The 24,853-nt window shown below is 48.2% G+C and overlaps 2 protein-coding genes across 11 annotated transcripts in view; one reads left to right on the top strand and one right to left on the bottom strand.

The window, feature by feature from the left end:
- Capn3 (calpain 3) overlaps positions 1–14,759 on the top strand; it is a 39,587-nt gene extending 24,828 nt beyond the window's left edge. For 3 of the 10 annotated variants that reach the window (XM_033764979.1, XM_033764980.1, XM_010624775.2), the window contains 18 exons: positions 1,253–1,336; positions 2,280–2,365; positions 3,095–3,172; positions 3,813–3,973; positions 5,520–5,689; positions 5,924–5,935; positions 6,433–6,641; positions 7,516–7,552; positions 9,520–9,537; positions 11,278–11,391; positions 12,295–12,372; positions 12,664–12,721; positions 12,800–12,864; positions 13,247–13,315; positions 13,403–13,481; positions 13,602–13,718; positions 13,857–13,915; positions 14,268–14,759. In XM_033764979.1, the coding sequence (XP_033620870.1) occupies positions 1,253–1,336; positions 2,280–2,365; positions 3,095–3,172; positions 3,813–3,973; positions 5,520–5,689; positions 5,924–5,935; positions 6,433–6,641; positions 7,516–7,552; positions 9,520–9,537; positions 11,278–11,391; positions 12,295–12,372; positions 12,664–12,721; positions 12,800–12,864; positions 13,247–13,315; positions 13,403–13,481; positions 13,602–13,718; positions 13,857–13,915; positions 14,268–14,294 (1,521 nt within the window). In that variant the 3' untranslated portion in view covers positions 14,295–14,759. Of the gene's footprint in view, positions 1–1,252; positions 1,337–2,279; positions 2,366–3,094; positions 3,214–3,812; positions 3,974–5,519; positions 5,690–5,923; positions 6,003–6,432; positions 6,642–7,515; positions 7,553–9,519; positions 9,538–11,277; positions 11,392–12,294; positions 12,373–12,663; positions 12,865–13,246; positions 13,316–13,402; positions 13,482–13,601; positions 13,719–13,856; positions 13,916–14,267 lie in introns of those variants that run through there. The other 7 variants (XM_010624772.2, XM_010624768.2, XM_010624771.2 and 4 more) reach the window with 5 other exon arrangements.
- Positions 14,760–17,429: 2,670 nt separating this feature from the next.
- Positions 17,430–24,853, bottom strand: part of Znf106 (zinc finger protein 106) — a 72,456-nt gene continuing 65,032 nt past the window's right edge. The window contains exons 19-22 of the mRNA XM_010624782.3: positions 24,147–24,218; positions 23,333–23,404; positions 19,633–19,779; positions 17,430–19,308 (exon numbers count right to left, since the gene is read on the bottom strand). Coding sequence (XP_010623084.1) covers positions 19,252–19,308; positions 19,633–19,779; positions 23,333–23,404; positions 24,147–24,218 — 348 coding nt within the window. The 3' untranslated portion in view covers positions 17,430–19,251. The remainder of the gene's footprint in view (positions 19,309–19,632; positions 19,780–23,332; positions 23,405–24,146; positions 24,219–24,853) is intronic.

Below are 24,853 nucleotides of genomic sequence, written 5' to 3'. Positions count from 1 at the left end.
AACCTTGTTGTGTTGTGGCCGGGCATGGTGGCACATGCCTGTAATGCCAGCACTCAGGAGGCTGAGGCAGGAGGATTGCTGTGAGTGCGAGACCAGCCTAAGCTACATAGTGAGTTTCAGGTCAGTCTCAACTACATAGTGAGACTCTGTCTCAAAAAACCCAAAAACCTTGTTGCATTATATGTACTTCTGTGCATTTTTTTCAGTTAGTTTATAATCTTACTCTGCTGATAAATATTCTCATTTTTAGTAGCTGCACAATATTCGAACATGCAGATATGTTGTAATTCACTTACCCAATACTCTACTGTTGGAAATTTAAAGGCTTGTTTTTTCCTTTTTTGGCTATAATGAACATTGCGATAGATGTTTGTGTATGTCCACGATGAAGTCGTAGGACAGATTTCCAGCAGGGGAATTCCTAGTTGAATGATACTCCTGTGTGATGTCAAAAGTCATCTCGAGCAGCTCCCCAAGTGTGGGAGCGAGGCTGAGCACGTGTTCTGCCCGTCCCTCTCTGTTTAGCAGGGTCTGTGTCACGAGGACTGAGATCTAGGGGAGGCTGAGATGCCAAGGCCCTGACCCACCCATGCCTGCCACCCTGGAAGGGGCTCCAAGAATTCCAAAGTCTCAAGTGGCTCTGAGAAGCCCTTCGTGGAGCTGCTGTGTTATTAGGCTGCTACTGAGCCCCTGAACAGCAAGTTTAGCGCTTGATGAGCTCTGGCGATGCTACCCTTCTGCCCAGGGTGCCTTGTGCCTGCAATAGAGGCATTTCTGCCTGGGCAAGAGCAACCCCCTTCTCTCTCAGTCTCTGTCATGTCTGAGCAGGGACCCCCGGGAATTCCCTCCCTGGGTGCTGGGATTTTGGATTTCTTGAACATCACGTTCTCAGCGGGTGTGCACGAGGTGAGGGACGTGACCGGAAAGGTCCAGGTCTAGGAAGCCCTGCCATCTCCCTGCCTGCTGTGAAGGACCCCGAGGGAAGCCGTCACTCGCCTCACACCCCAGGTTTTGCTTTGCTCAATGGTGTTTCCGGACAGAGCCTTCCCAGTGGCCTGCTGGTCTGAGCTGCGTCTTCTTGATGCTCTTGACGGGCCATTGAGGGTCTGCTGCTGGTTGTAAGTCTCTTTCAGGGAGCAGAGTCGGGCTTGTCCTCACAGAACTCAGAAAATGAACTCATAGGAACTTGGTCTCCTGCAGCAGAACCTTTGTTCCCCAGCTCCTGACCTGTTCTCCGGTTGTTGTCCCACAGACGATTGTTCCGGTTCAGTATGAGACAAGAATGGCCTGTGGTCTGGTCAAAGGTCATGCCTATTCTGTCACTGGACTAGAGGAGGTGAGCCTGGGGCCCTAGGGGTGCATGGGGACCCCTTGGCTCAGGATTTAGCTTTCTGCGCCCCTCATGGACTGTGGAGCTTGCTGCAAATCAGGGGACTCTGCTTGAGTGTGGGGGCTGTGGGACCTGCTAGAGATGGCCTTTGCCACAGACAGTGCTCACTGTATCTTTGCTTTTAGGGCAAAAAAACAGCAATTTTCCCAACATCTCCAAGGAAGGACTAGAAATATCACTTCTGTTCTATAAATGTGGTCATCTGTGTTGTCATGTGTTCTGTTGCTCGGGTTCAGTTACAATGTTATGCTCCTTCTGGGACCACGGACTTCCCTGGCGCGTGTCAGAGACGGGACCTCAGCTGACGGTGGCAGACAGTTGGGCAGGCTGTGCCCTGAATAAAGGGCACAAAGTCGGAAAGAATGTCAACCCAGTGCCACAGACCAGCGGGAAGGGGGACCTTTCTTTTTCTTTCTTTCTTTCTTTTTTTTTTTTGTACTAGGGATGGAATTCAGGACCTGCATCAGGCAGATGCAGGGCCACTGAGCTAAATGCCCAGCCCAGGGGCAGCTTTTCTAATTAGCCCATCTAAAGGGGCTTTTGTCTGTGGCTCAGCCACCTGAGGCCTTTTTTAAAAATTCACGCACCAAGCAGACACCAGATGTGCCAACAGCCCCTGCTGTACCTGCCTTCCCTCCTTCCTCCCCCAAAGCTCACAGTGACTGGCAAGTTCTTCAGGAAAATCACGTCTTAGAAGATACTGGGTGATAGCCAGGCCCCTTCTGACTCAGTCCTTAGTTGGGACCCTTCACCAGCTGTCCACAGGGAGCTCCGATTATCTCCTGGGCCGCCAGGCAGAACAGCTACCCTAACCCAGCCCTCTGGTGAGAGGAGAACCCAACCTCTGGGCAGATGGCTCGGGGCCTGAAAGCTTTTCTTTCCACCCCAGACCCTGTTCAAAGGCGAGAGAGTGAAGCTGGTGCGGCTTCGGAACCCCTGGGGCCAGGTGGAGTGGACTGGCTCCTGGAGTGACAGGTACAGGGGAGTAGGAGGGCAGACTGCCACACAACCACCCTCAGAACCAGTGACCCACAGAGGAGAAGGGTATGGCTGTGGGGAGCCAGGGTCCCCACGAGACTGCAGACAGTCATCTGCTGGAAAGGAAGAACTCCAAAAAGCTCACAAGACATCCGGGCGCAAACAGAGTCTTAGGCATCTCTTCACCTCACCTATAAAGTAGGAATGATATCGGTATCAGTACTTACAGTGTGGGCTGTTACGAGCAGATGCCATTTCTGTTTTTCATTTTGTTTTTTGGTTTGTTGAGACTGACCTGGAACTTACCATGTAGCCCAGGCTGGTCTCGAACTCACAGGGATCCTCCTGCCTCAGCCTCCCGAGTACTGGGATTACAGGTATGAGCCACCACACCTGGCGATGCCACCATTTTTGGAAAGTGCTTAGCTAGTGCTGAGATTTCCTCTCCACTGTTCCAATACAAAGTCACATAGGCCCTTTGAAAGAAATGCACTACTTGTCACTGAAAGGACTAGACTAGAGGCTCTAGCGCATTGGAAGCCCAGGCAGGAAGCAATTGCAAGGTTTCCACTGAGGTTCACAGTTCAGGCCAACATTTGGCTCACATGGGCTGCAATTGAGAGATGGGCTGTTTCTTCAATGCTACATTTCTGAGACAGCTCCTGCCCCACCCTAATACAGCCTTCCCTTCTTCCTCCTTCCGTGACTCCCGGGTTTCTCCACCAGCTGGAAGGACTGGAGCTTTGTTGACAAAGATGAGAAGGCCCGTCTGCAGCACCAGGTCACTGAGAATGGAGAGTTCTGGTGAGCCCCAGATCCAGGAGAACCAGGGATACAGCAAGGAGGTGAGGTCTCCGCCCTCAGTCCCTAGCCTGAGGCTGTCAGAGTCCAGGCTTTGGAGATCTGGGCCCATCCTCCTGTAGCCAGACACGAAAGCGTTAGGTCACAGGAGGCCCAGGCCAGCATGGGACAGCTCTTGTTCTGGCCACTTGCTGCTTGGCTTAATAAGGCTCCCTTCTGAGCCTAGAACACTCTGATCTCCCAGAGCCTCCCCCAGCCTCACTTAGATCCTCCCTGTGCAGGCTTCTGGTCTCAGATGAAAGGCAATGCTCCATCCATCTGTGCTGCTTGTCGCCTTTAATTAAAATCACTCACTTGATAGTTTTTCCCAAATGACTGCTCTTCCAACTTTTTAGAGAACTGAATTTCTGTCGAGCTGTCCCATCAAGGCCTTCCGAGTTTGTGTCATTCCTGGAAGCCTAGATGACAGCTCGGGGTAGACGCATTAGAACTGATGGCACCTGCTATATGGGAAGAGCAGGGTGTGCTGGGAGCTCGGCCAAGCTTCTCTAAGCTCACGTGTGGTCCATGTCAACTCTAGGGTCTGCCCTCCCCGGGCCCTTCCTCATCTGCTCCCCTGTGGCTCTCTCCTTGGCCCTCTCAGGATGTCATACGATGACTTCACCTACCACTTCACGAAGCTGGAGATCTGCAACCTGACTGCCGACGCCCTGGAGGCCGACAAGCTGCAGACGTGGACGGTGTCAGTGAACGAGGGCCGCTGGGTGAGGGGCTGCTCTGCCGGAGGCTGCCGCAACTTCCCAGGTGGGGGACACTCCTGGAGGGGCGGGGTCCGAGCGGCCAGAGTCCCAGGTAGGATAAGAGTCACAGTCACGCATGGAGCCCATGCCCAGCTCCAGACAGCCACTATCTCGTTAAATCCTCCTGTTTGATGGAGAAGAAAGCCGCCATGCTGAGAAGTTTGCAACAGGGAGCTGGTAAAAATGTCGAAGCAGGGAAGAGTCAGAACAGCATCTTGTGAGTTGCTCGTGTTGAAGACAAGGCTGGAGGAGTCACTGGAGAGCCTGTGGCTGCTGAGATGACAGACCTGGGGGAGAGGAGACGGCTGTGTGGGGAGAATGAAAAATGACGTCAAGACTCCCGGGGTAGGGACCTAGCAGGTGGTGTCAGTATTGCAAAATGAGAATTGTGGAGAAAGAAAACTGCTGTGGTGTTTGTTTTTGATGGGGTTGGTTGTGGGGTTATAGGAAGAGGACTTTAGTTTGGTAAGTGGAAAGTTTGAGAAACCCAGTTGAAGGTTTGTAATATAGAATTAGACACACATATTAGGAAAGTATTTGGTTACATGATACAGACTCAGTAAGTATTCGAGGAAGAAAGTGGAGAGGGTGGGGAGGGAGGAGGAGAAGAGGGGGCAGGGGTAGGAGGTCAGCAGAGACCTAGTTGGGATCTGTGCCTCAGGTGCTGTCAGTATGTAGAGGTGAGTTGAAGTGTGGAGTTTGTGGGCTTGCCTGGGGAGACAGGAGAGGTGGTAGAGAGCAGAGGAGACTTAAGACCTGATCCCAGGGACCCACAACATTTTGGGGGCAGATGAGGAAAATAAAGCTGTTAGTCAAGGCTACAATGAAAGTTCAGAAGGCCGGGGATTTAGCTCAGTGGTTCCACCACCTGCCTTGCAAGCACAAGGATCTGAGTTTGATTCCCCAGTACCAAAGAAAGAAGGAAAGTTCAGAGAAGGAAGGACACCCACACATCCATTCCACACAGCTCCATATGCATAAGGTAGAGGCTCCACTCACCAAATTCTTGAGCAGATACCTGACTCAGTTTTGTGATAAGCATGTTTTAAACTGGGGCTCACCAGAAAGGCAAAACCAATAAGATGGGTGAACAGAGGGTAGATCCATTGGGGGAACTGGCTCACACGACCCTGTCTGAGCCCCAAGACAAGCCATGGGCAAGCTGGAGAACCCTGGGACACCAGCATGCATGGGAGTTTGGAGGTCCTGGAGTCCAAAGGCCAGAAATACTGGAGTTCTGATGTCCAATGGCAAAGAGTGTCCCAGCTCCAGGAGAGAGAGGAGAAATGGGTCTCTATGGTGGCCTTCAGCTCACTGTACAGTACCGCACCTGGCCCAAGAAAGAACTTCCCCTTCAGTCCCCAGTTTACAGGCCGCTCTCCCGCAGACACCCTTGCCGATGCAGCAGTCCTCTGGGTGTTAATCCATCAGACTGACACCTAAATTAACCATCGATGGGGGACAGAGATGAATGAGCTCTCTCTCGTTTCCTTCCTGCCCTTTCTGCAAGAGGGAGATCTGAACCTGCATTTCCTTTCCGGGGGGCACAGACACCTTCTGGACCAACCCACAGTACCGCCTGAAGCTGCTGGAGGAGGACGATGACCCCGATGACTCCGAGGTCATCTGCAGCTTCCTGGTGGCACTGATGCAGAAGAACCGGCGCAAGGACCGGAAGCTGGGCGCCAACCTGTTCACCATTGGCTTTGCCATCTATGAGGTGTGCGGGCCCAACCATCTCCGGCACAGGGAGAAGGGCTTGGGAGCTTCCCCAGAGCTGCAGCTGTCGGCCTCACTTGTGTCTGTAACAAGCAGAAAACGCTGGGGGTACAGTGGAGGGAGGCTGGGCTGGTAGGGTGGACACAGTGAGGATCAGTCTGCAATTGCTGCGCTTCCCTTCGGCCAACACTGTCTCTGCTCAGGTCTGAGGCTGCGTCTTCTGTTTCTCTCCAAGGTTCCCAAAGAGGTACTGCAGTAGCGGCAACAGCGGTTGTGTGCGGCATTCTCTGGGGTCCCGAGTCTGTCTGTGGCTTGTGAGGAGCTTCCTGTGGGGTTTGTGGGCAGGACTGGGGCGCGGTGTGAACGTTCATCCTCCCGCCGACACTGCCCGTCCGGCAAGCCCCTTCACACACTCACACACACACGCACATGCACACACACACGTTCTGAGGGGCTGCCCTCTCTGGGAACCCAGCCTTGGGGCCCTTCCAGCGGCTGTTCTGGTGAGTGGCCTTGTGTGGGGTGATGGACTGGACTCTTACTTCTGAATCTTGGCAGAAAGGCAGAGGCAGGGAGATAGGGAACTCCAGAGACGCTGAGCTAGTTGAGACCTTTGCCCTGGAAGTAGGTGGATCAGACCGTAAAGTGGGTGTCCAGAGTTCTGGGAGGGGCTGCTGAGAGAGGCAGTGAGCAGGACAGGGCGACCCTGCAGGGCTTCAGGTCCATGGGCACCTCTGTCCCCAGATGCACGGGAACAAGCAGCACCTGCAGAAGGACTTTTTCCTGTACAACGCCTCCAGGGCCAGGAGCAAAACCTACATCAACATGCGGGAGGTGTCCCAGCGCTTCCGTCTGCCTCCCAGCGAGTATGTCATCGTGCCCTCTACCTACGAGCCCCACCAGGAAGGAGAGTTCATACTCCGGGTCTTCTCTGAGAAGAGGAATCTCTCCGAGTGAGTCCTGCCTGGTTTCCCCACCTGTCCCCAGAAGCTCTTGTGACCCATGTCAGAGATTGGAGGCAGGAAGGAGCTGGAGGGGTCTCCAGGACACGCTGACCAGTCTGCACCTCTTCCCCTCTACGGCACATCTGCCTATCATTGATCTGTTCATCGCACAGATATTTATTGAGAATCTACTGTGTCCCAGGCAGTCTTCTAGGCACCGGGGACAGACAAGTTAAACAGAGATTTCTGCCTTGTGACACTTAACGCTCAGAGCAGAGGTGGTAAATCTGGGGCACATGTGTTGTTTTTCACTTAGTCCAGAACATGTTAATGTATGAGTTATTTTTTCTAAGCCTTGGTATGTAGGTTTGATTGCAGCGTTGGTACTTTGCGATAAATAAGTGGGTTCTGGGTTGCACTTCGGGTGCTTGTCTCTGAAATGTTCACTGTCACTGATCTAGAGTGAGATAGCAATAGACAGGAAAAAAATATAGTATGCTTGATTTGAAGAAGGGATGAAAAGTTAAAATAAAATAGGGAAGACGTAGCTCCACACAGTAGGTGTGATTAAAATTTTAGGTTCGTGTGGCAAGGGAAGCCAGCAAGACCACACCCATCGTGGATGTCCCAGTAGGCACTGCCATTGTGATCCCTGTGCCCAGAAGCAGCTCCAGGCCTGTGGGTAGCTGGCAGGGCCTGGGCTTGATTGTTGAGGGTGCTGCCCACGTGGAGCTCGTACCTGGGTGAAGGTTTAGTCCCAGGGTTTCTCCAAAAGTCAGTCCCAATTTGGGCCCCAGAAAACCACGTGACCTGAGAAAATCCTCTGTGTATCTCCTGCTTGCTCCTGGTGACACAGAGACACCCGCAATTGTGTTTTTCACAGGGAAGTTGAAAATATAATCTCTGTGGATCGACCAGTGGTGAGTGCAAAGGCCCAGAGGGTCACTTTACAAACTCTGCAGGGGACGGACTGGGGGTGGCATGAGGAGCAGGTACTGGCAGAGGGATGTGGGAGTTGGGGTGGTGGGACAGTCACGGCATGTCATTGCAGTTTCTGCTTGGCGTGGCCAGAAGCAACATGTCTTAAGGTCTTCGGGCTGTTTAGTCAGTTCAGGGACTGGGAATATGGGAGAGAGGAGAAGCACTTTGAGTAATTGGAAGAAAGAAACAAGGCCATAGGAAGGGATGAAAAGAGCAGCAGCTAACACTGGAGTATGAGGTTGGATAACTGGTTTCTCATGCACAGAAAAGGCACCCAGGGTCAGAGCCTTCCACCAGCTGGCAGCCTGGATGAGCTAGCTATGTGACCCTCTGACTCAGTTTCCTACTCCACAGAGTGGGAATAATGGGCCTGGCAGTGCTTTGTGGAGCTTGGACCACTGGCGGTACATAAATGACTATTTCATCGGGTGGCTTGTATCACCCAATGGGACAGTTGTGCATGCGCCACCTAAGGTTTAGAGCCGGCAGGCAGTAAGACGTGAATTACAGCCCCACTGTGAATGTGTCAAATCAGTAAAGCTGTGTGAAACATCTGGCACAGTGTAGATTCTCAGATAGAAGTTATTGCCCATTTTACAACTTGCAAGCTACATTTTCCATGTGTTACCTCACTGGATCTTTTCCAAATTGTTTTCTGAGAAGTTATCTCCCTGCCTTTCAAGCAAGGGCAGAAACTCAATACTGGTAAATGACTTGTGTTCACAGGGCTGATAAGTCCAGGTGGGGCAGGAGCTCATGTTCAGATCGAGTCCACTCTGTGCTGGGGCCAGCCTGGGGCTGAGCAGTCTGGGCTCAGCAGGGCAGAGCTGGAGCCTACGGGGTCTATACCGAGGAGTTGTGTGTCTCCTTCGCTTTGGGGTCTGGTTAGTAAACAGTGCGTGTGACCTGAGCCAACAGGAGGATGAATGTCTCACTGAACTGCCTTCCGGTGGTGTCATCCCGACCCCATGCCAGTGACAGATCTCTGGAGGCCTCCAGAGTAGGACAAATGTTTGGTCTTAGTGTCACATGCATTTGGCTCTGTTTCTCCCTTGGGCCAGTGTACAAGATTCATCAGGAGCTGCACATCTGAAATCTAATGGGAGCCAGCATGTACCTAACTGGCAGTCAGGCAGGTATAGGGGCACTGGTGTCCCTGTGCTGCCGCCCTCACCCACAATTCTCCAGTGACTCTCGGCTTCCGTGCAGGAGGGACAGACAATAGGAGTGGCATCTGGAGGGTGGAGGGTGGTGACGCCCCCAGCTTAGCTGGCTGTTGCTCAGTGGCGTCTAATTTTACAAAAGGAACCCCAACCCCCGGTTTCCATCTTAAATTTCCTTATTTTAAATGTTTACTAAAAAATATTTTAAAATATTCTATAAGTCCAACTCATTTTTAGGCCAGTCTGAGTCTCATTTTTTATGTTTGTTCAGTTTTGTTTTTTGTTTTTTTTTCTTTCAGTTTTTTGAGACTAGGTCTATGTAATTCAGCTTGGCTTTGAACTCACTATGTAGCCTATGCTGGCCTCAAACTGTCCGTGATCCTCCTGCATCAGCCATCTCAGTGTGGGATTACAGGCGTGCGCCATCACACTGGCCCCACTTTCGATGTTTTAGTAACTATTTTTAAAAATTAGCCAGAGGTTCCATTCCTTGACCAAATCCAACAACATGGATAATTAAAGCCATAGCAGCGGCCAGTCTCTGGACATGGGGAAGGAAGAGGGAAGAACTTTCCTTCCCCTGCACCCTCCCATGCTCCCTTTCAGCTGCAAGTAACCCAGGTATCTGGACCCTAAAGGCTCACCCAAACTAAGGGTCAGGACACAGGCAATCCCAAAGCCACTGGCCATCCTGGGAACTTGCTTGCACTCATTCTCCATTTTTGTTTTCTCTCCTCATCCAGAAAAAGAAAAAACACAAGGTGGGTGTAACAGGGTGAGTGGGTACAGCGTGCATGTGCATATCTGTGTGTATGCATGTGCGCATGCACCAGACTTGACTTCCTCCCCTCCTTCGCCGAGTCCCTGCTGGAGCTGGCTGTGTGTGATAGTGACAGTTGACAGGGATGAGGACACTGTGCTGGGCATGCTGCCAGCTCTTCTCTTTCGGATAACTCGCTCCTCACAAGAACCCCAGGGGATTGGCGCCATTATCGATCCTCATTCTCGGAAAGGAGAAAAGGTACAAATGGACTAAACTGCCCAAGGACAGGGCAGAGTCCGCACCAGAGCTAAGCTCTGGCTCCAGACTGTAGCCTGGCCTAGCACCGGCCACCGGACAGGGCTTGGTGCTCATTTTTATGGAAGTGCCTGAGGACCCATCACAGGGATTCTCGCAAGATGGGTGCTGCTCCAGACCAGAGCCAACCCTCACCAAAAGGTGGTGACCTTTTTTGCAGTTATACTAGCATCCATGGGGTAGGTGCTGTTATTATTCCCTTCACAGGCAAGGGCACAGATTCAGAGGTGACATTCCTGAGAAGTGACTTACCCAAATGCACACAATGTGTGTGAGGGAACTGAAACCGGAAACCATGTTTCTACTGCAAGACCTGTGTTTCCTGCCCCCACTTCTCTTAGACCGGTGTTGTCCAGTCCTGTACTTGGCCCAGATAAGTACTCGGCCAGGGTCGCTCCATGCCCACGCTATGTCCACTGGCACATGTTCCTCTGCAGACCATGACATCAGAAGCTCCCCAATGCTTGGAGAGACCTTTGCTTCAAAGGCAGAGCACGAGTTCTGGGGGGGATGCTGGGAGTCAAAGATGGGGGAGCTGTTTTCATAGACCTTCCCCCTGACCTGGCCTGGACAAACATCATGGAAAGACTCTGGGCCCCCCTAGTGGGCTCTGGGACTCTGCCTGCCCTATGGTTCCTGCATAGCAGCCTTTAAACTGCAGCCTTCCTCCTGCTATGGGGTGCACAGCCCCACCAGCTGACATAACATCTCCCACCCCTTTTCCTCTTCCTCATGCATGAGCATATCTTGAAAACATCCCTTATATTTGTGCTGCATGTTAAATATCTTTTCTGTACAGTTTTATTTTCAGCATCTCATTTGATTCCCTCCAGAGCCCTATCAGGAGGGAAAAGCAAGCTTTATTGTCCCCATTAATGGCTGAGCAACTGAGGCTAATGAGGACACTTCCCCCGTGAGGCAGGGCTGGTCAGTGCTGTGCCCGCGCATGGATCTCGCCACTCACCAGTCTTTTCTGCCTCACTCTGTGTCCCTAGAGATTCCTCAGTTGCTGCCTCAGTGGGAACTGAGGGCAAAGAGCTCTGCTGGCCTTGAACCGAGCAGCGGTTTATAATGGCTTTATTTACGCTGGACTTTGGGGAAAATTTAATTTGGAATTAGTTCTATCTGGAAAAAAAAAAAGTCTAAGGACTATTTTAAAACCACAGCCCAAGATCATTCTGCTTTTTAGCAGTCTCAGCCTTTCTGGATCTGTTACCTGGAGGTACCCTTGTAGCTGAAGACAGCTAGGGTGGAGATCAAAAGACATAACTAAGGCCCACAGACTTGGCACCTTTACCAGCTAGAGCCTGAACTGAGTTTTCCTCTCACTACACAAAGTTGTCGGGGGCAGTGCCTCCATGTGCCACTCAGCCTATAACCCTTGCTTCCTTCCTGCCCCTCCCCACCTCCCTCCTCTCTCCAGCCCATCATCTTCGTTTCAGACAGAGCAAACAGCAACAAGGAGCTGGGTGTGGACCAGGAGTCAGAGGAGGGCAAAGACAGAGCAAGCCCCGATAAACGAGAGAAATCCCCACAGGTTTCTGAGCATGTGGCACGACTAGGGGTAGCACTGTGTGCCAGAGTCCTCCTGTGCTCCTGGGCATGTGGAGACGGAGGGTTGCCTGGGAGTCTGTAACGCACAGGGTTTGGATCTGCCTCACTGAACAGTCTTGTAAGTGCCCCCACACTTGGGCTGCTGCTTGGATGCACATCTTGAGGGTTGGCGCCCCCCCGAATCTGGTCCGAGCACCGAAATGACAGGTTGGGCCTCCTCACTAGAGCTCGGCCAGCCAGGACAGCAAGAGAGGGTGGTAGCAAAGCTGAGAGAACAGCTGGAGAGAGCTAAGGGGGCACAACTGTCTTCAATCCTTGAGCTCTTGACCAGAGGTGGAAAAGAATAGTGGTGGCGGCGGCGGGGGGGTGCTATCAGAAATGGGATTCACTCCAGAACTCAGGGGAAGATGTTCTATTGGGGTGGGAAGGCGTGGTCACATACAGCTTAGAGAACGTGAGGCTAGGAGTCCTCTGTCCTGGGGCGTCCCTCAGTGGAGTGGGCGGGGGATCCTCAAGAACTTGGCCTTGATGACAGGAGGTGCTAGAGGAATCAGAATGCTCAGCCCTCTTTGGCCTGTAGGACCATGACCAGGTTCAAGAGTGAAGACCCCAGCTGGGGAGGATGGGAAGGACGGGGGGTGTGACATGTGCATGTCAGTGTGGCGCACGCGTGAGGTGGCAGGGCTGCTGAGGTGTGAAGAGCCACAGAGGCCTTGATTCTCACTCCGGCTCACCAGGTTGGATGCGAAGAGTATTAGTCAGCTCAGTGCTGGCTCCTGCTGCCACCTTACAGCTGTTTCCAGCACCCTGGCATCTTTCCGGGTGCTGTCCTCCCAAGTCCTTCATTCTGATTCCTGTGAACCCATTTTCCTTTGCACTTCCACAGCCACAGCCTAGCAACACTGACCGCGAGAGCGAGGAACAGCAGCAATTCCACAATATTTTCAAGCAGATAGCAGGTGACGTAAGTACCTCCAACCCTAGGGTCCCACAGCAGCTCACTTCTGTCCTGCGCAGCACAAAATCCCCAGGTCCTGGGGCTTCAGACTGACATGTCTGCTGGGTGGCTGTGACCGTCCGCAGCAGATGGACAGCTGAGGCTGCAGTACCTGGGTCTCTGCTTGCCTCAGAAAAGCCCCAGCTCCCCTCCCAGAACAGCACTGACAGGATGTTACAAACAAGGGCAGCTGGGCTTGCCTTTGCAAAGCCTCTAGCTGCTCTCCTGTGAACACGACTCTCCCCTCTTCCTCCTGAGGACATGGAGATCTGTGCAGATGAGCTCAAGAACGTCCTCAACACGGTTGTGAACAAACGTGAGCAAATCAAATCACGGGGGTTTGGGAGGATGGGCAAGCCCCCCCCCAAGCTCCTTACTCTTCTCCATCCCTCAGACAAGGACCTGAAGACACAAGGATTCACGCTGGAGTCCTGCCGCAGCATGATTGCCCTCATGGATGTATCCTTCCTGCATCCGCTCCCGACTACCTAGCCTCTCCCCACCGGGCCCTGGGACACAGCAGGGCTCAAATCCGTGTCCAAGGAAACAGATCCTGACTCAGAACACCAGATGCCAGTCTGAAGGGGCAGAAGGGAAGACCATGAATTGTACCTGGCCCCCGTTTCCAGCTCTTATCTCAGACCTGAGGTTCAGCTTGGAACTCTTCCAAGCCAGAGTAGTCCTCAGGCAGATTCCATGGGTTACTGAGCTGGTAGGGGTGTAAGGGATGGTTAAGGATGAGGACAGGACAGTGGGAAGGGAGCCTGGGCAGAGGCTTCCTGTGGGCCCCCTCCCTGTCCAGGGGACCTCGCTATGTGCCTATAGACCTGACCTTCCTCAGACAGATGGCTCGGGGAGGCTGAACCTTCAAGAGTTCCACCATCTTTGGAAGAAGATCAAGGCCTGGCAGGTGGGATGAGAGAGTGGTGAGAGGCCAAAGGTGGGGATGGACTTGGATTCAGTACGTGATCTGTCTCCTCAAATTCTCTACTGCCAGAAAATCTTCAAACACTACGACACAGACCAATCCGGCACCATCAACAGCCACGAGATGCGCAATGCAGTGAATGATGCAGGTGCGGGGGGCACTAGGGCCTTCTAGGTAAAGGAGGGGACTGTTTGCCTTGAAGCCAAGGTGGCCAAGGGGCAGGGAAAGGAACCCAACTCCCCTTTCTCCTGTCTCGACCCCTCCACAGGCTTCCACCTCAACAGCCAGCTCTACAACATCATTACCATGCGGTACGCAGACAGACACATGAACATCGACTTCGACAGCTTCATCTGCTGCTTCGTCAGGCTGGAGGGCATGTTCCGTGAGTGGCCAGCCCCTCCCCAGGGGCCTCCACCTGCCCACCCGCGGGAGGATTACGGATGCCCCAGAGGAAAAGTGCCAGCAGCAGGGGCAGGGAGAACCTGAAAGCGGCCTCTGGCCTGTGCATTCTTTCCCACAGGAGCTTTTAATGCATTTGACAATGATGGAGATGGTATTATCAAACTCAACGTTCTAGAGGTAAGACATGTCACCTTCCCAGCACCAGGCAATTCAAGGTGGAGGAGCCCAGGCGGCCGACATGACCCACTGTGTGCTTCTCCCTTCCAAACGCTGCGGGAGGCATGGCCCAGGAAGGGAAGGGATAGGGTGGGAAGCCTGGAAGGGAACGTGGCTCACAGATGGGACAGGGGAGGGCTCCACAGGGGTGTCAGCCCCCAAAACTATGTTGGGAAACATGTACCTTCCTGGGAAGGACACAGGGGAAAGTCTGCAACAAACCACTGGTCCTTTGAAATTATCCACTCCCATAAGGTCCCTAACAACTAGGGTTCTCTGGTCTCCACTCTGACCTCAGCACTTCCTCTTTCAGTGGCTGCAGCTCACCATGTATGCCTGAACCTGGCTCATCCAAGGTCACGCAGGACCTCAGGAGTCAGTCTCACCCAGGACAGCTAGAGCCACTGACCTTGAAGGGCCCTGTCGCTGCAACCTCACAAAGCCTCCAGGAACCTCCTTGGTCTTGTTTTTCCTCCACTTTGCACCACTGTCTTCATCCATCATGGCCAGCCTGACCCTTGGGAGGCCAACTGTGTCCTGTTGCCACATGAAGGCAAATGGCTGGCTCAGGGGAGTGTGGCCTCTGACCGAGCAGACTGGGTCCACAGTGGGCTGTCTGCAGAAGTGCGTGCCATGGCTGGGCACTGACTCAGGTGGGAGCTGTACTCACCTTCTGCCTCCCCACTGTGGGGGTCACCACATTTCCCCCGGACCTGCCTATTTAGGGTGGCCGGCTCTGGGGATACTTTGGATTTCTGACTCTGAAGTTTGGCTGCATTCTGAAAAAGTTGATCTAAATAAATAAGGCATGTGTACAGCTGGTTCCACTGTTTTCTTTTTTCTCATAATTAGACAACAGACACAGCCAATGGCCATAGCCTTCCAGTAAACAGTCATCTATCACCTGCAGAAAAGTCCTAAATCCCAAATAAAACACAAGTTTACAGACAAAAACAAGCCCAAGCCCCTCTTAAAACATGCCCAGCATTATTTCCTGGGCACAGCAATCACTCCGAGATTCTTTCTAAGATACAGGAGGAAGAAGGGGAACAGTTGCTGGGGCAGCGAATAAATACACAGGCTGCTGTGACTGGAGGGCACAGGAGGCAACGCAGCGATGCCGCATGACTCTGGGCCCCTCTGCCGATTGACTGTCCAGCTCGTCTGGACCTCAGTCTGCAGCCCATCTATAAGCATCGTGTGTTTTCCTCGTATTCTCCATGCCAACATGGAAGAGAGAGCACTGACCGAAAATGCAGACAAGATCACACAAGTAAACAGTCAATTAGTAAAAGTACTTTATTTCCTCTTGTATTTGCTTTATATCTTGCTTTACAAAGTTATGAAGTTCACAACTTTATACCAAAATGTAAGAAGGCTAGGCTATTGGATTATAAGCATTTTTTCCAGTGTCATCTAATCTCATTCTTCTCCTAAACTGTACTTAATGTTTAAAAAAAAATCAGAAACCCAGGGTGCTGGGGCATCTCTAGGGTGTGAATTTCTCCTTGACAGAAGAAAGGTCTTCACCCTTTAGGCACCAACTTATTTGGGGTTATTTAGGCTATTGCCTGAATTCAAAGCAATCCGGGAAATGCTAGTCACCATGTGACCGGGCAGGGACGCGTGTCTGAGGCTGGAGCTGAGGGCACAGGTCACTGCTGATGAGCAGGGGTTTGGCTTGCAGAGGCCTGCAATCCACTCGCAGGTGCAACTCCTTCACTGCAGCTTCTTTCTGGTCTGCTACTCCTAATTCCCAAAGGTCCTAGAGGCTCCGTGCAGGACAAAACCATCTTGCAAATGTGGCAGGTATGATTTCCGTCATAACCCTAGCTCTCTCAATGACCAGAACAAAAATTACACATCAGTGTATGGAAGCTGAACTTAGTAGAGCAGACCAGAGAATATGTGCTATTCAAGTTCCACATAGTGCATTTCTCCCTTTGGCGCCAATTTATTTGGGGTTATTTAGGCTATCGCCTGAATTCAAAGCAATCCGGGAAATGCTAGTCACCGTGTGACCGGGCAGGGATGCGTGTTTGAGGCCGGAGCTGAGGGCAGAGGTCACTGCTGACGAGCAGGGGTTTGGCTTGCAGAGGCCTGCAGTCCACTCACAGGTGCAACTCCTTCACTGCAGCTTCTTTCCAGTCTGCTACTCCTAAGCCCCAAGGGTCCTAGAGGCTCCGTGCAGGACGAAACCACCATCTTGCGAATGTGGCAGGCATGACTTCCATCATAACCCTAGCTCTCTCAATGACCAGAACAGAAATTACACGTCAGTGTATGGAAGCTGAACTTAGTAGAGCAGACCAGAGAATATGTGCTATTCAAGTTCCACATCACAATACACTTCGACCTCCTCTCCAATGAATTCCACTCCCTAAAATATACCAGCCATTCTAAGTGTGCACCTACTCCCACCAAATCAGCCATCTACCTCGTCACTACAGCTGTCCACTGTATAATCTACTGAAAAAAACTGATAAAACAAAGCCTTTGTTGGGCAAATACTTATGCCAGTAAATTATATGTAAGCCATGAGCTAAACATTCAACCACTAACTTCTGAGGGAGAAAACTTTTCCCCACAAAAGAGTAGTAAGAAATTCCTCTCAAACTCAAATAATAGCAGGTCAAGATAATTCTTTACTCTTCTTTGTACTGTATTTCTCAAATGACTGAGTAAAAGAATACACCAAAATATATTTTGAACCTAATTTAAAATGTTTTCATAAAACTTGAAGTAACTGCTATTTTGCCAGAACAAAAGACTGTTACAACACAAGCTCACACGCGTGCGCGCGTACACACACACACACACACACACACACACACAAAGAGGATTTATTCTTGGTTTTGAGATATTAGAACAGGCACAAACCAAAAAATTCTAAAAAATGGCCTCCACTGTGCCAGTTTTGTCAGTCACTGAACAGTTTCCTTCCTTCATGAAGATGCTACACAGCAGTCAGCAGTGATGCCTGAGCCCTAGATCTTCCATGAAACAGAGGCCATGATGGCAGTGACATCACGAGGGACTAAATGGCAGCCAGAGTTGCACCACTGAAGGTAGCAGTATCACCATAAGCATCTGAGGTACTTATGGTTCCTTTATTTCTCAACAAAGGGCTAAAATGGTTCATTCTGAATAACTGGTATTAAGAATTCCACACATCCTTGGAAGGAATGTACCACTGCCACAGCTTCAAAGATAACTTCGTGAGATGAAGAAAGATATCCAGTATAGGTGCCCACAAGTACAGACACACAGACAGACCTCACACACACACACGACCACCAAGTGGAACCCAACACGGTTCAGTTCTTACTGACTCCATCAGCTTATAGCACTCGCAGACGTTCCCTCGACTACCTGACACCTCACATTCCTCTTTCCTGCTGGACAAAGGCGCAACGCTCTCCCTGGCTCAGGCTCTCTGAACACGCTGCCCTGCTTGTGTGGAAATGAAGTGTCACTGCCGCGCAGAGAAAAATGCCAGGGTTAGCAATGGCTCCAAAAGGACTTTCCTGGGAAATCGCTATTCCCAATCGCACACAACAGTGTGGATTCTCTGATAACCCTTATAGGATACGTGGATGAGAGGTGGGAAAAGATGGTTAATCTCAAACAGAAACTGATTATACTTTATCTACAGAAGCTCTGTTCTTGCTTCAGCATCCCACAAATCCAAACAGTGTGGTTAAGAGGTGTCCCACTCACAAGGACAGAATTAACAGTTGTGAGGCCAGCCAGCCATTATCTAGTAGTATTTCCTAAATTACTTCTGGCTCCAGTAAGAACCACTGGAGCCTTTTCTGGAAAAGAGAATACACATCATCTTGTGTATACTTCAGGGCTCACAGAGTTCCTGCAGCCTGTCTAGGAACCCGAGGGGAAGTCATTGCCCTAGAGCCTGAAGGAAGGCATGCAGATGTGTGTGCACAGGCAGGGTGGAATAACCCAGATACTCTGCAGCCAGAGAAAACAACAGGTGCCACATCCTGCAGCTCAGAATGTGGCGTGGGCCCTTCTCCTTTATCTGAAGAAATCTAAGTTCTGAGACTCCAGACACAAAAAGGTTAGAAAGTGACACCTGTATAGCTTTACTAATAAGAGTCCAGAGAATTCCAAAACAAAGCAGTCCTCTCAGGTTTTGTCGGCTTGGGTATTTACAATGGACAGGCAGAGCCTTTCCCTCCACCGTACTGCACTCTTCCAGCTACTGGGGAGGCAAAGGCAAAGACACTGACTTCAGAAGTGAGTCTCCAGGAAGCCTACTGGAGGCCCTACAAACTGTACCCAGATGCTTTATTCTAATCCTCCCATCCTGGGGACTGGGACGGCTGGAGAGCACCTTGTTGGGTCAGCAGGAACGCTTGATGTCTGCCTTGGTCCAAGCACAGCCAGACAGGGAGAGACAGGGGCGGACAGTGGAGCAAACCGAAAGGTTCAGACCCACACAAAGCTTCCCAGAACCCAGAGAAGGACATAAAGGTGCACCTCAGTTCAAACAGCCCGACGACAGACAACGCTGTAGCACAATGCCCAGGTCTAGCAGCAAAACTGAGAGGCAGGTGATGGGCTGTGCACCGCCTCACACTGAGCAGAGGCATTCACCAGGCCATGCTGCCAGTCAGGAATCACCACTGTGGGACTGCTTTTCTGAATTCCTAAAATATATAGCGGGCGGAGCCACCGCTCTAGCTGCTTACCAAAAATCTGTGTGTCCTTTTGCATTTAAAGCCTGTTCTGTCCTTCAACAAAGCAGGTGAACAGTGAAACACACTGTACATAATTGTTAAGAAAGGAAACTGTTTGCTTCCAATTTAGATACCCAGTTATTCTAACTAGAAAAATTAAAATTCATTTTGCAAATTTAGCATCTGGACAAACTTGTGGTTAAAAACCTGACTCTAGGTTCAAGCCATCATTACAAACATAAACTAAATAAAAATCTGAAATCCATTAAATACACAAATGTCTAGTGTCAACCTGGGCAACCAATTAAGATCTGGATCTTTAGTGAACATCTGGAGAATGCTGGGAACATAAATCTCCCTATGTCTGGGGTGTGGCTCCTTGGAAGCTGTCTGGAATTGGCTGTCGAAACACTCCCACAAGATCTTGTGGTGCACCTCACCATCCCATAGAGCTGCCCAGATATGCTAGTGGTCAGCCTGGCTGGCAACCACTTTCTCCTCCCTGCTTCCCAGACAGAGGGAAGATGGTGGCCTGTGTTAGGGGCTGATATGAAAATAGTTCAACTAATGACTTCCCAACATGGGAGGCAAAAAATTTCATGAATCAATTTTGCTCTCGTCTTCAGCATGTCGTTCAATATGTCCTGCAGCATCCTAGGAAAAAGGAAGAAGGGCCTTAAGACAAGCTGGCAGTAAGACAGGAGGAAAGCCAAGCCTCAAAGAGCCAGAACTCCACTCGTTTACATGGAACTAGGCTCCTTAAAATGAGTTCTTAGCACAGAGCTGAGATCAGTTACTCTCCCCAGGCTCTTCTTCACTCAAAAATCCCCCAAGTCTCTGAATAAGAAAAGAAAAAAATCTCTGGACCCTATTTATTGTAATTCTGAGTTCTCTAATAAAGCAAAACAGGGCTTTCGGCCTCTTCCCCGAGGAGGCCGCCAAAGCCCAGATTGACCGCGAGCTCCCTCGCTAATGTACCTGCTTGGATCCTTTCTTAGCTGTGAAAAAAGCATCACAGTTCTTCCAGCGACACTTCAGAGTCTGAAAGTTTGGATTAGTGTGGTCAGTCAACAAGTGTTGTTTTAAGTGATCTACAACACCAAATATCAGAGAGCAACCATGCCACTGTGAAAAAAGAGAAGCGGACTAGATGAAGGAGTGCATTAAAACACAAAACACAAAAAAAGAGCAAAGTAAACAGGCGATCAGAGTATCCCTTGTTCTTTTCCCATACTGTGAAAGCTCCTTATTCTTTTGTTCATTCTTGGCTACAATACACACCAAACCAGAGGAAAGCAAATTAATTATCACCCTATAGCAAGGACCCTGCAAAGACTAAAGTCACCTGGCACAATGGGCTCTTGGAAAAGGCAAAGCTCTAAGGTAGATAAGGAAACTTGCTAGATAAGGAAAAGGCTAACAGATATTTATAGGTGAATTACCATAAATTCAGTTTAAACTACTTTTGTTATCTTGCCATGATAAAATTTGAATTTCTACCTTAGTCCATTTATTGTAAAAGGCAAAACAGCTTTTCTATAATAAATACTAAAAGGTCACCTTTAACAATTCTGAAAACTATTTATTTATAAACTTGAAAACAAAAACATCTGGTAAAGAAAACTACATTTGTGGAAATGTTTGTTGTAGAAACTGTATTTGCCTTGGAAGCCTGACTTGTCTCACAATCTTGATCACTTGAATCTTATTATTACTCTTCTAAATTGAAATTGAAATTTTACCTATGAAAATGACTCAGTTTCACATATTTATAAGAAAGCATAGGCAGTCTGTCCTGGCTTTTTCCTTAGAGGCTCATTTGTAACAAATCTTGTAATTTTAACACGTTTATTTCTTTTTTGTTGTTTTGCTTTTTGGTTTTATTTCTAAAAATATTGCAAATTTGAGTTTTCCTCTGTCAGAGCATTACATCCGCTACATTTGAAATAAAAAAGTATTTTCTCCAGTGCTCTAGGTCTCATTGTGCTACATTTTCTTTGCCTTCCTCAATACTAAAAAGCAAAGACAATATAAAAAAGCTGAAAAGAGCCAGGGATTTAGCTCAGTGGTTCAGTGACCTGCCTTGCAAGTGTAAGGACCCAAGTTCAATCCCGGGTACCGAAAAAAAAAAGCTGAAAAGTAATTAGGCTGTGGAGAAGCCTAAAATCAAATTTAAAAACTGAGTGCCATGTTCATTCCATCAATGCTGAAAAGGAGTAGAACTGGGGAAAAGAATTTCAGAACCATAAATTTTCTTTGGTCACTCCTATGTGCAAACTGATTTTTTTTTTGTCTTGTAAGGAATAGTGAAGTTGTAAGGCCTAATCATCAGCCTCTGCCCCAAGATAGAAAACACATCCGAGTCCAATGAACTTTTTTTTTTGTTTTTTTGCAGTACTTTGGATTGAACACGGGGCTTTTACCCTGAATTACAACCTAGCCTTCTATTCGTTTTTTGTGTTGATAGAGAGTCTCATTTGCTAAATTGTCCAGGCTGGGTTTGAACTTGTTATCTTTCTGTCTTGGCCCCCAAGTGGTAGGATCACAGGTATGCACCATCACACTTTTATTTGCTTATTTTCCAGAAACTAATGAAGATACACGCAATCCATGAAATACTTGCATATTCATGGTCAGTCAACAAGTGTTGTTTTAAGTGATCTACAACACCAAATATCAGAGAGCAACCATGCCACTGTGAAAAAAGAGAAGCGGACTAGATGAAGGAGTGCATTAAAACACAAAACACAAAAAAAGAGCAAAGTAAACAGGCGATCAGAGTATCCCTTGTTCTTTTCCCATACTGTGAAAGCTCCTTATTCTTTTGTTCATTCTTGGCTACAATACACACCAAACCAGAGGAAAGCAAATTAATTATCACCCTATAGCAAGGACCCTGCAAAGACTAAAGTCACCTGGCACAATGGGCTCTTGGAAAAGGCAAAGCTCTAAGGTAGATAAGGAAACTTGCTAGATAAGGAAAAGGCTAACAGATATTTATAGGTGAATTACCATAAATTCAGTTTAAACTACTTTTGTTATCTTGCCATGATAAAATTTGAATTTCTACCTTAGTCCATTTATTGTAAAAGGCAAAACAGCTTTTCTATAATAAATACTAAAAGGTCACCTTTAACAATTCTGAAAACTATTTATTTATAAACTTGAAAACAAAAATATCTGGTAAAGAAAACTACATTTGTGGAAATGTTTGTTGTAGAAACTGTATTTGCCTTGGAAGCCTGACTTGTCTCACAATCTTGATCACTTGAATCTTATTATTACTCTTCTAAATTGAAATTGAAATTTTACCTATGAAAATGACTCAGTTTCACATATTTATAAGAAAGCATAGGCAGTCTGTCCTGGCTTTTTCCTTAGAGGCTCATTTGTAACAAATCTTGTAATTTTAACACGTTTATTTCTTTTTTGTTGTTTTGCTTTTTGGTTTTATTTCTAAAAATATTGCAAATTTGAGTTTTCCTCTGTCAGAGCATTACATCCGCTACATTTGAAATAAAAAAGTATTTTCTCCAGTGCTCTAGGTCTCATTGTGCTACATTTTCTTTGCCTTCCTCAATACTAAAAAGCAAAGACAATATAAAAAAGCTGAAAAGAGCCAGGGATTTAGCTCAGTGGTTCAGTGACCTGCCTTGCAAGTGTAAGGACCCAAGTTCAATCCCGGGTACCGAAAAAAAAAAGCTGAAAAGTAATTAGGCTGTGGAGAAGCCTAAAATCAAATTTAAAAACTGAGTGCCATGTTCATTCCATCAATGCTGAAAAGGAGTAGAACTGGGGAAAAGAATTTCAGAACCATAAATTTTCTTTGGTCACTCCTATGTGCAAACTGATTTTTTTTTTGTCTTGTAAGGAATAGTGAAGTTGTAAGGCCTAATCATCAGCCTCTGCCCCAAGATAGAAAACACATCCGAGTCCAATGAACTTTTTTTTTTGTTTTTTTGCAGTACTTTGGATTGAACACGGGGCTTTTACCCTGAATTACAACCTAGCCTTCTATTCGTTTTTTGTGTTGATAGAGAGTCTCATTTGCTAAATTGTCCAGGCTGGGTTTGAACTTGTTATCTTTCTGTCTTGGCCCCCAAGTGGTAGGATCACAGGTATGCACCATCACACTTGATAGAGTTAGAGACTATAAACTTTTATTTGCTTATTTTCCAGAAACTAATGAAGATACACGCAATCCATGAAATACTTGCATATTCCATGAAATCAGTTGGCATATAGGAGTGAGGGTGTAGATGGAAAGACAGGTTATAAAAATAAGCACCTCTGGGCAGGGGATTTTACTCAGTGGTGTGGCTGCCTGCCTCTCTAGTGCAAGGTCCCAAGTTCAATCCCTGGTACCAAAAAAAAGAAAAGAAAAGAAAAAGAAAAAGCACCTCTGCTTTTCATTTCACTTATTTTCCAATGTATTTTTATAACAAAACAGAACAAAATAAAAACCACCTAGGAGATAACCTGAGAAAACATATTTAAGTAGCCTCATGTCTAATCTTATGATAGATACTTCATTAAAGTATAAAAGCATCTTTGTCCTACAGTGAAAGACATACAGTTAGGAGCTCAAGTACAAAAATACTAAGCTGACAATGATGGAGATCTACACATTAGCCTAAGCATTTCCTGAATCTGGGGGAAGAACAGCTTTACTGCTTACCCAACAGCGGTAATTCTGCATCAGATTTAGCTTCACAGCCTGAATACTGCCATCGTAACAGCCAGTGTAAATCTGGAAAGAGAAGTTGGAATATCAGACCAAAATACATACAAAGAAACAACTGCACAACACCTTCAAGATAGGAGTTAAAGAGAATCCTAACATAAAGCAAAGTCAGCTGCACGGTATTAGAATGGGGAAGTAACTTCTATACCCTGGGGTCTGGACACTTCAAAGCTGTGCCCTCTTGGGACATTGTCTGCAGGCAAGAACGGCAGACCTGGGGCACCACCCAGTCCTTAACCAGGGATCTCCGGCTTCTAACTGGTGTCGAGCATCAGGTATCTGAATTTCACTGCAAGAAAGGCTTTGACTACACTGAGTTTGAACAACATCCACCCTGGTTCCACCTCATAACTTAAAAATAAAATTAAGTAGGCATAGCAAGGCCTACTTTTAGGTCTGCTATAACTGTCAGGCTGGTCTAATCTCCGGACTCCACTCCAACCTTCTATTCAGAGCCTGAGGACTCTGGAAAAAGTAACACAATTTTTTTGAAGCACCTTAAATGTATCTTCTATTTAACGATAGCATCGTATATTTTTAATGTAATTATTTTCACTAATAGAAATGAAATATTCAACAATGTCATTGGGTTACTTCTCACTATTACGCTGAGTAAAAAGGGGTTCAATACTGAGTATGTAACAGAAATAAACGTTATTCTGAGAGGTGACAAGTAGTAAAGTCAGTGTCCAGATTTTCAAGTTAACATATTCAGAGGCAAACATCCCGCATGGCAAACAATGCTCACCATGCTTTTGTGGATGGTCATACACATAATCATGTCTTTGTGTCCTCCATAAACTTGCAGTCGATCATGAGACTTAGGCAAAAGAAAAAAAAAAACAAACAGAACAATAAAGATGACTTAAACCTTGTGCTTAAAAATCATAGCCCCTTTGGGCCTCTAGGAGGCTTAAAACTGCACCTGAGACACTGAAGTGAAATACTAGCAATATTCTAACAGAAATATGCCCTAATGACAGTCCCACCCCTTAACCCTGAGCTAGGGATTGAACCCAAAGACTGGTACATGCTAGGCAAATGTGCTACGACAAGTGACTACCCCAGTCCTTTTTTATTGTCCCGCTAAATTGCCCAAGGATGGCCTTAAATCTGTCTTCCTCAGCCTCCTCCTCAGCTGAGATTACAGATGAGTGCTATACCAGGCATCAATCTTCTTGAGTCCCCCATTCCTCAAGCAGGGTATTGGTAATCAGAAACAGTGAAAAAAAAATTTTTTTTAAAGACAGGGTCTTACTATGTAGTTGAGACTGACCTGGAACTCACTATGTAGCCCAGGCTGGTCTCAAACTCACAGCGATCCTCCTGCCTCAGCTTCCCGAGTGCTGGGATTACAGGCATGCACCACCATGTCCAGCTGAAACTGGTTTCTACAGAATCAGTTTCAAACTTGAAAATGCAGACAAGGAGAACTGGACAGTTGTTAAGAGGGCA

Source organism: Fukomys damarensis, unplaced genomic scaffold (genome assembly GCF_012274545.1).
Source record: "Fukomys damarensis isolate Sample0158 unplaced genomic scaffold, DMR_v1.0_HiC HiC_scaffold_17, whole genome shotgun sequence".
Lineage (NCBI taxonomy): Eukaryota > Metazoa > Chordata > Mammalia > Rodentia > Bathyergidae > Fukomys > Fukomys damarensis.
Note: the sequence above shows the minus strand (reverse complement) of the source record. Positions and strands in the feature narration are given on the sequence as shown.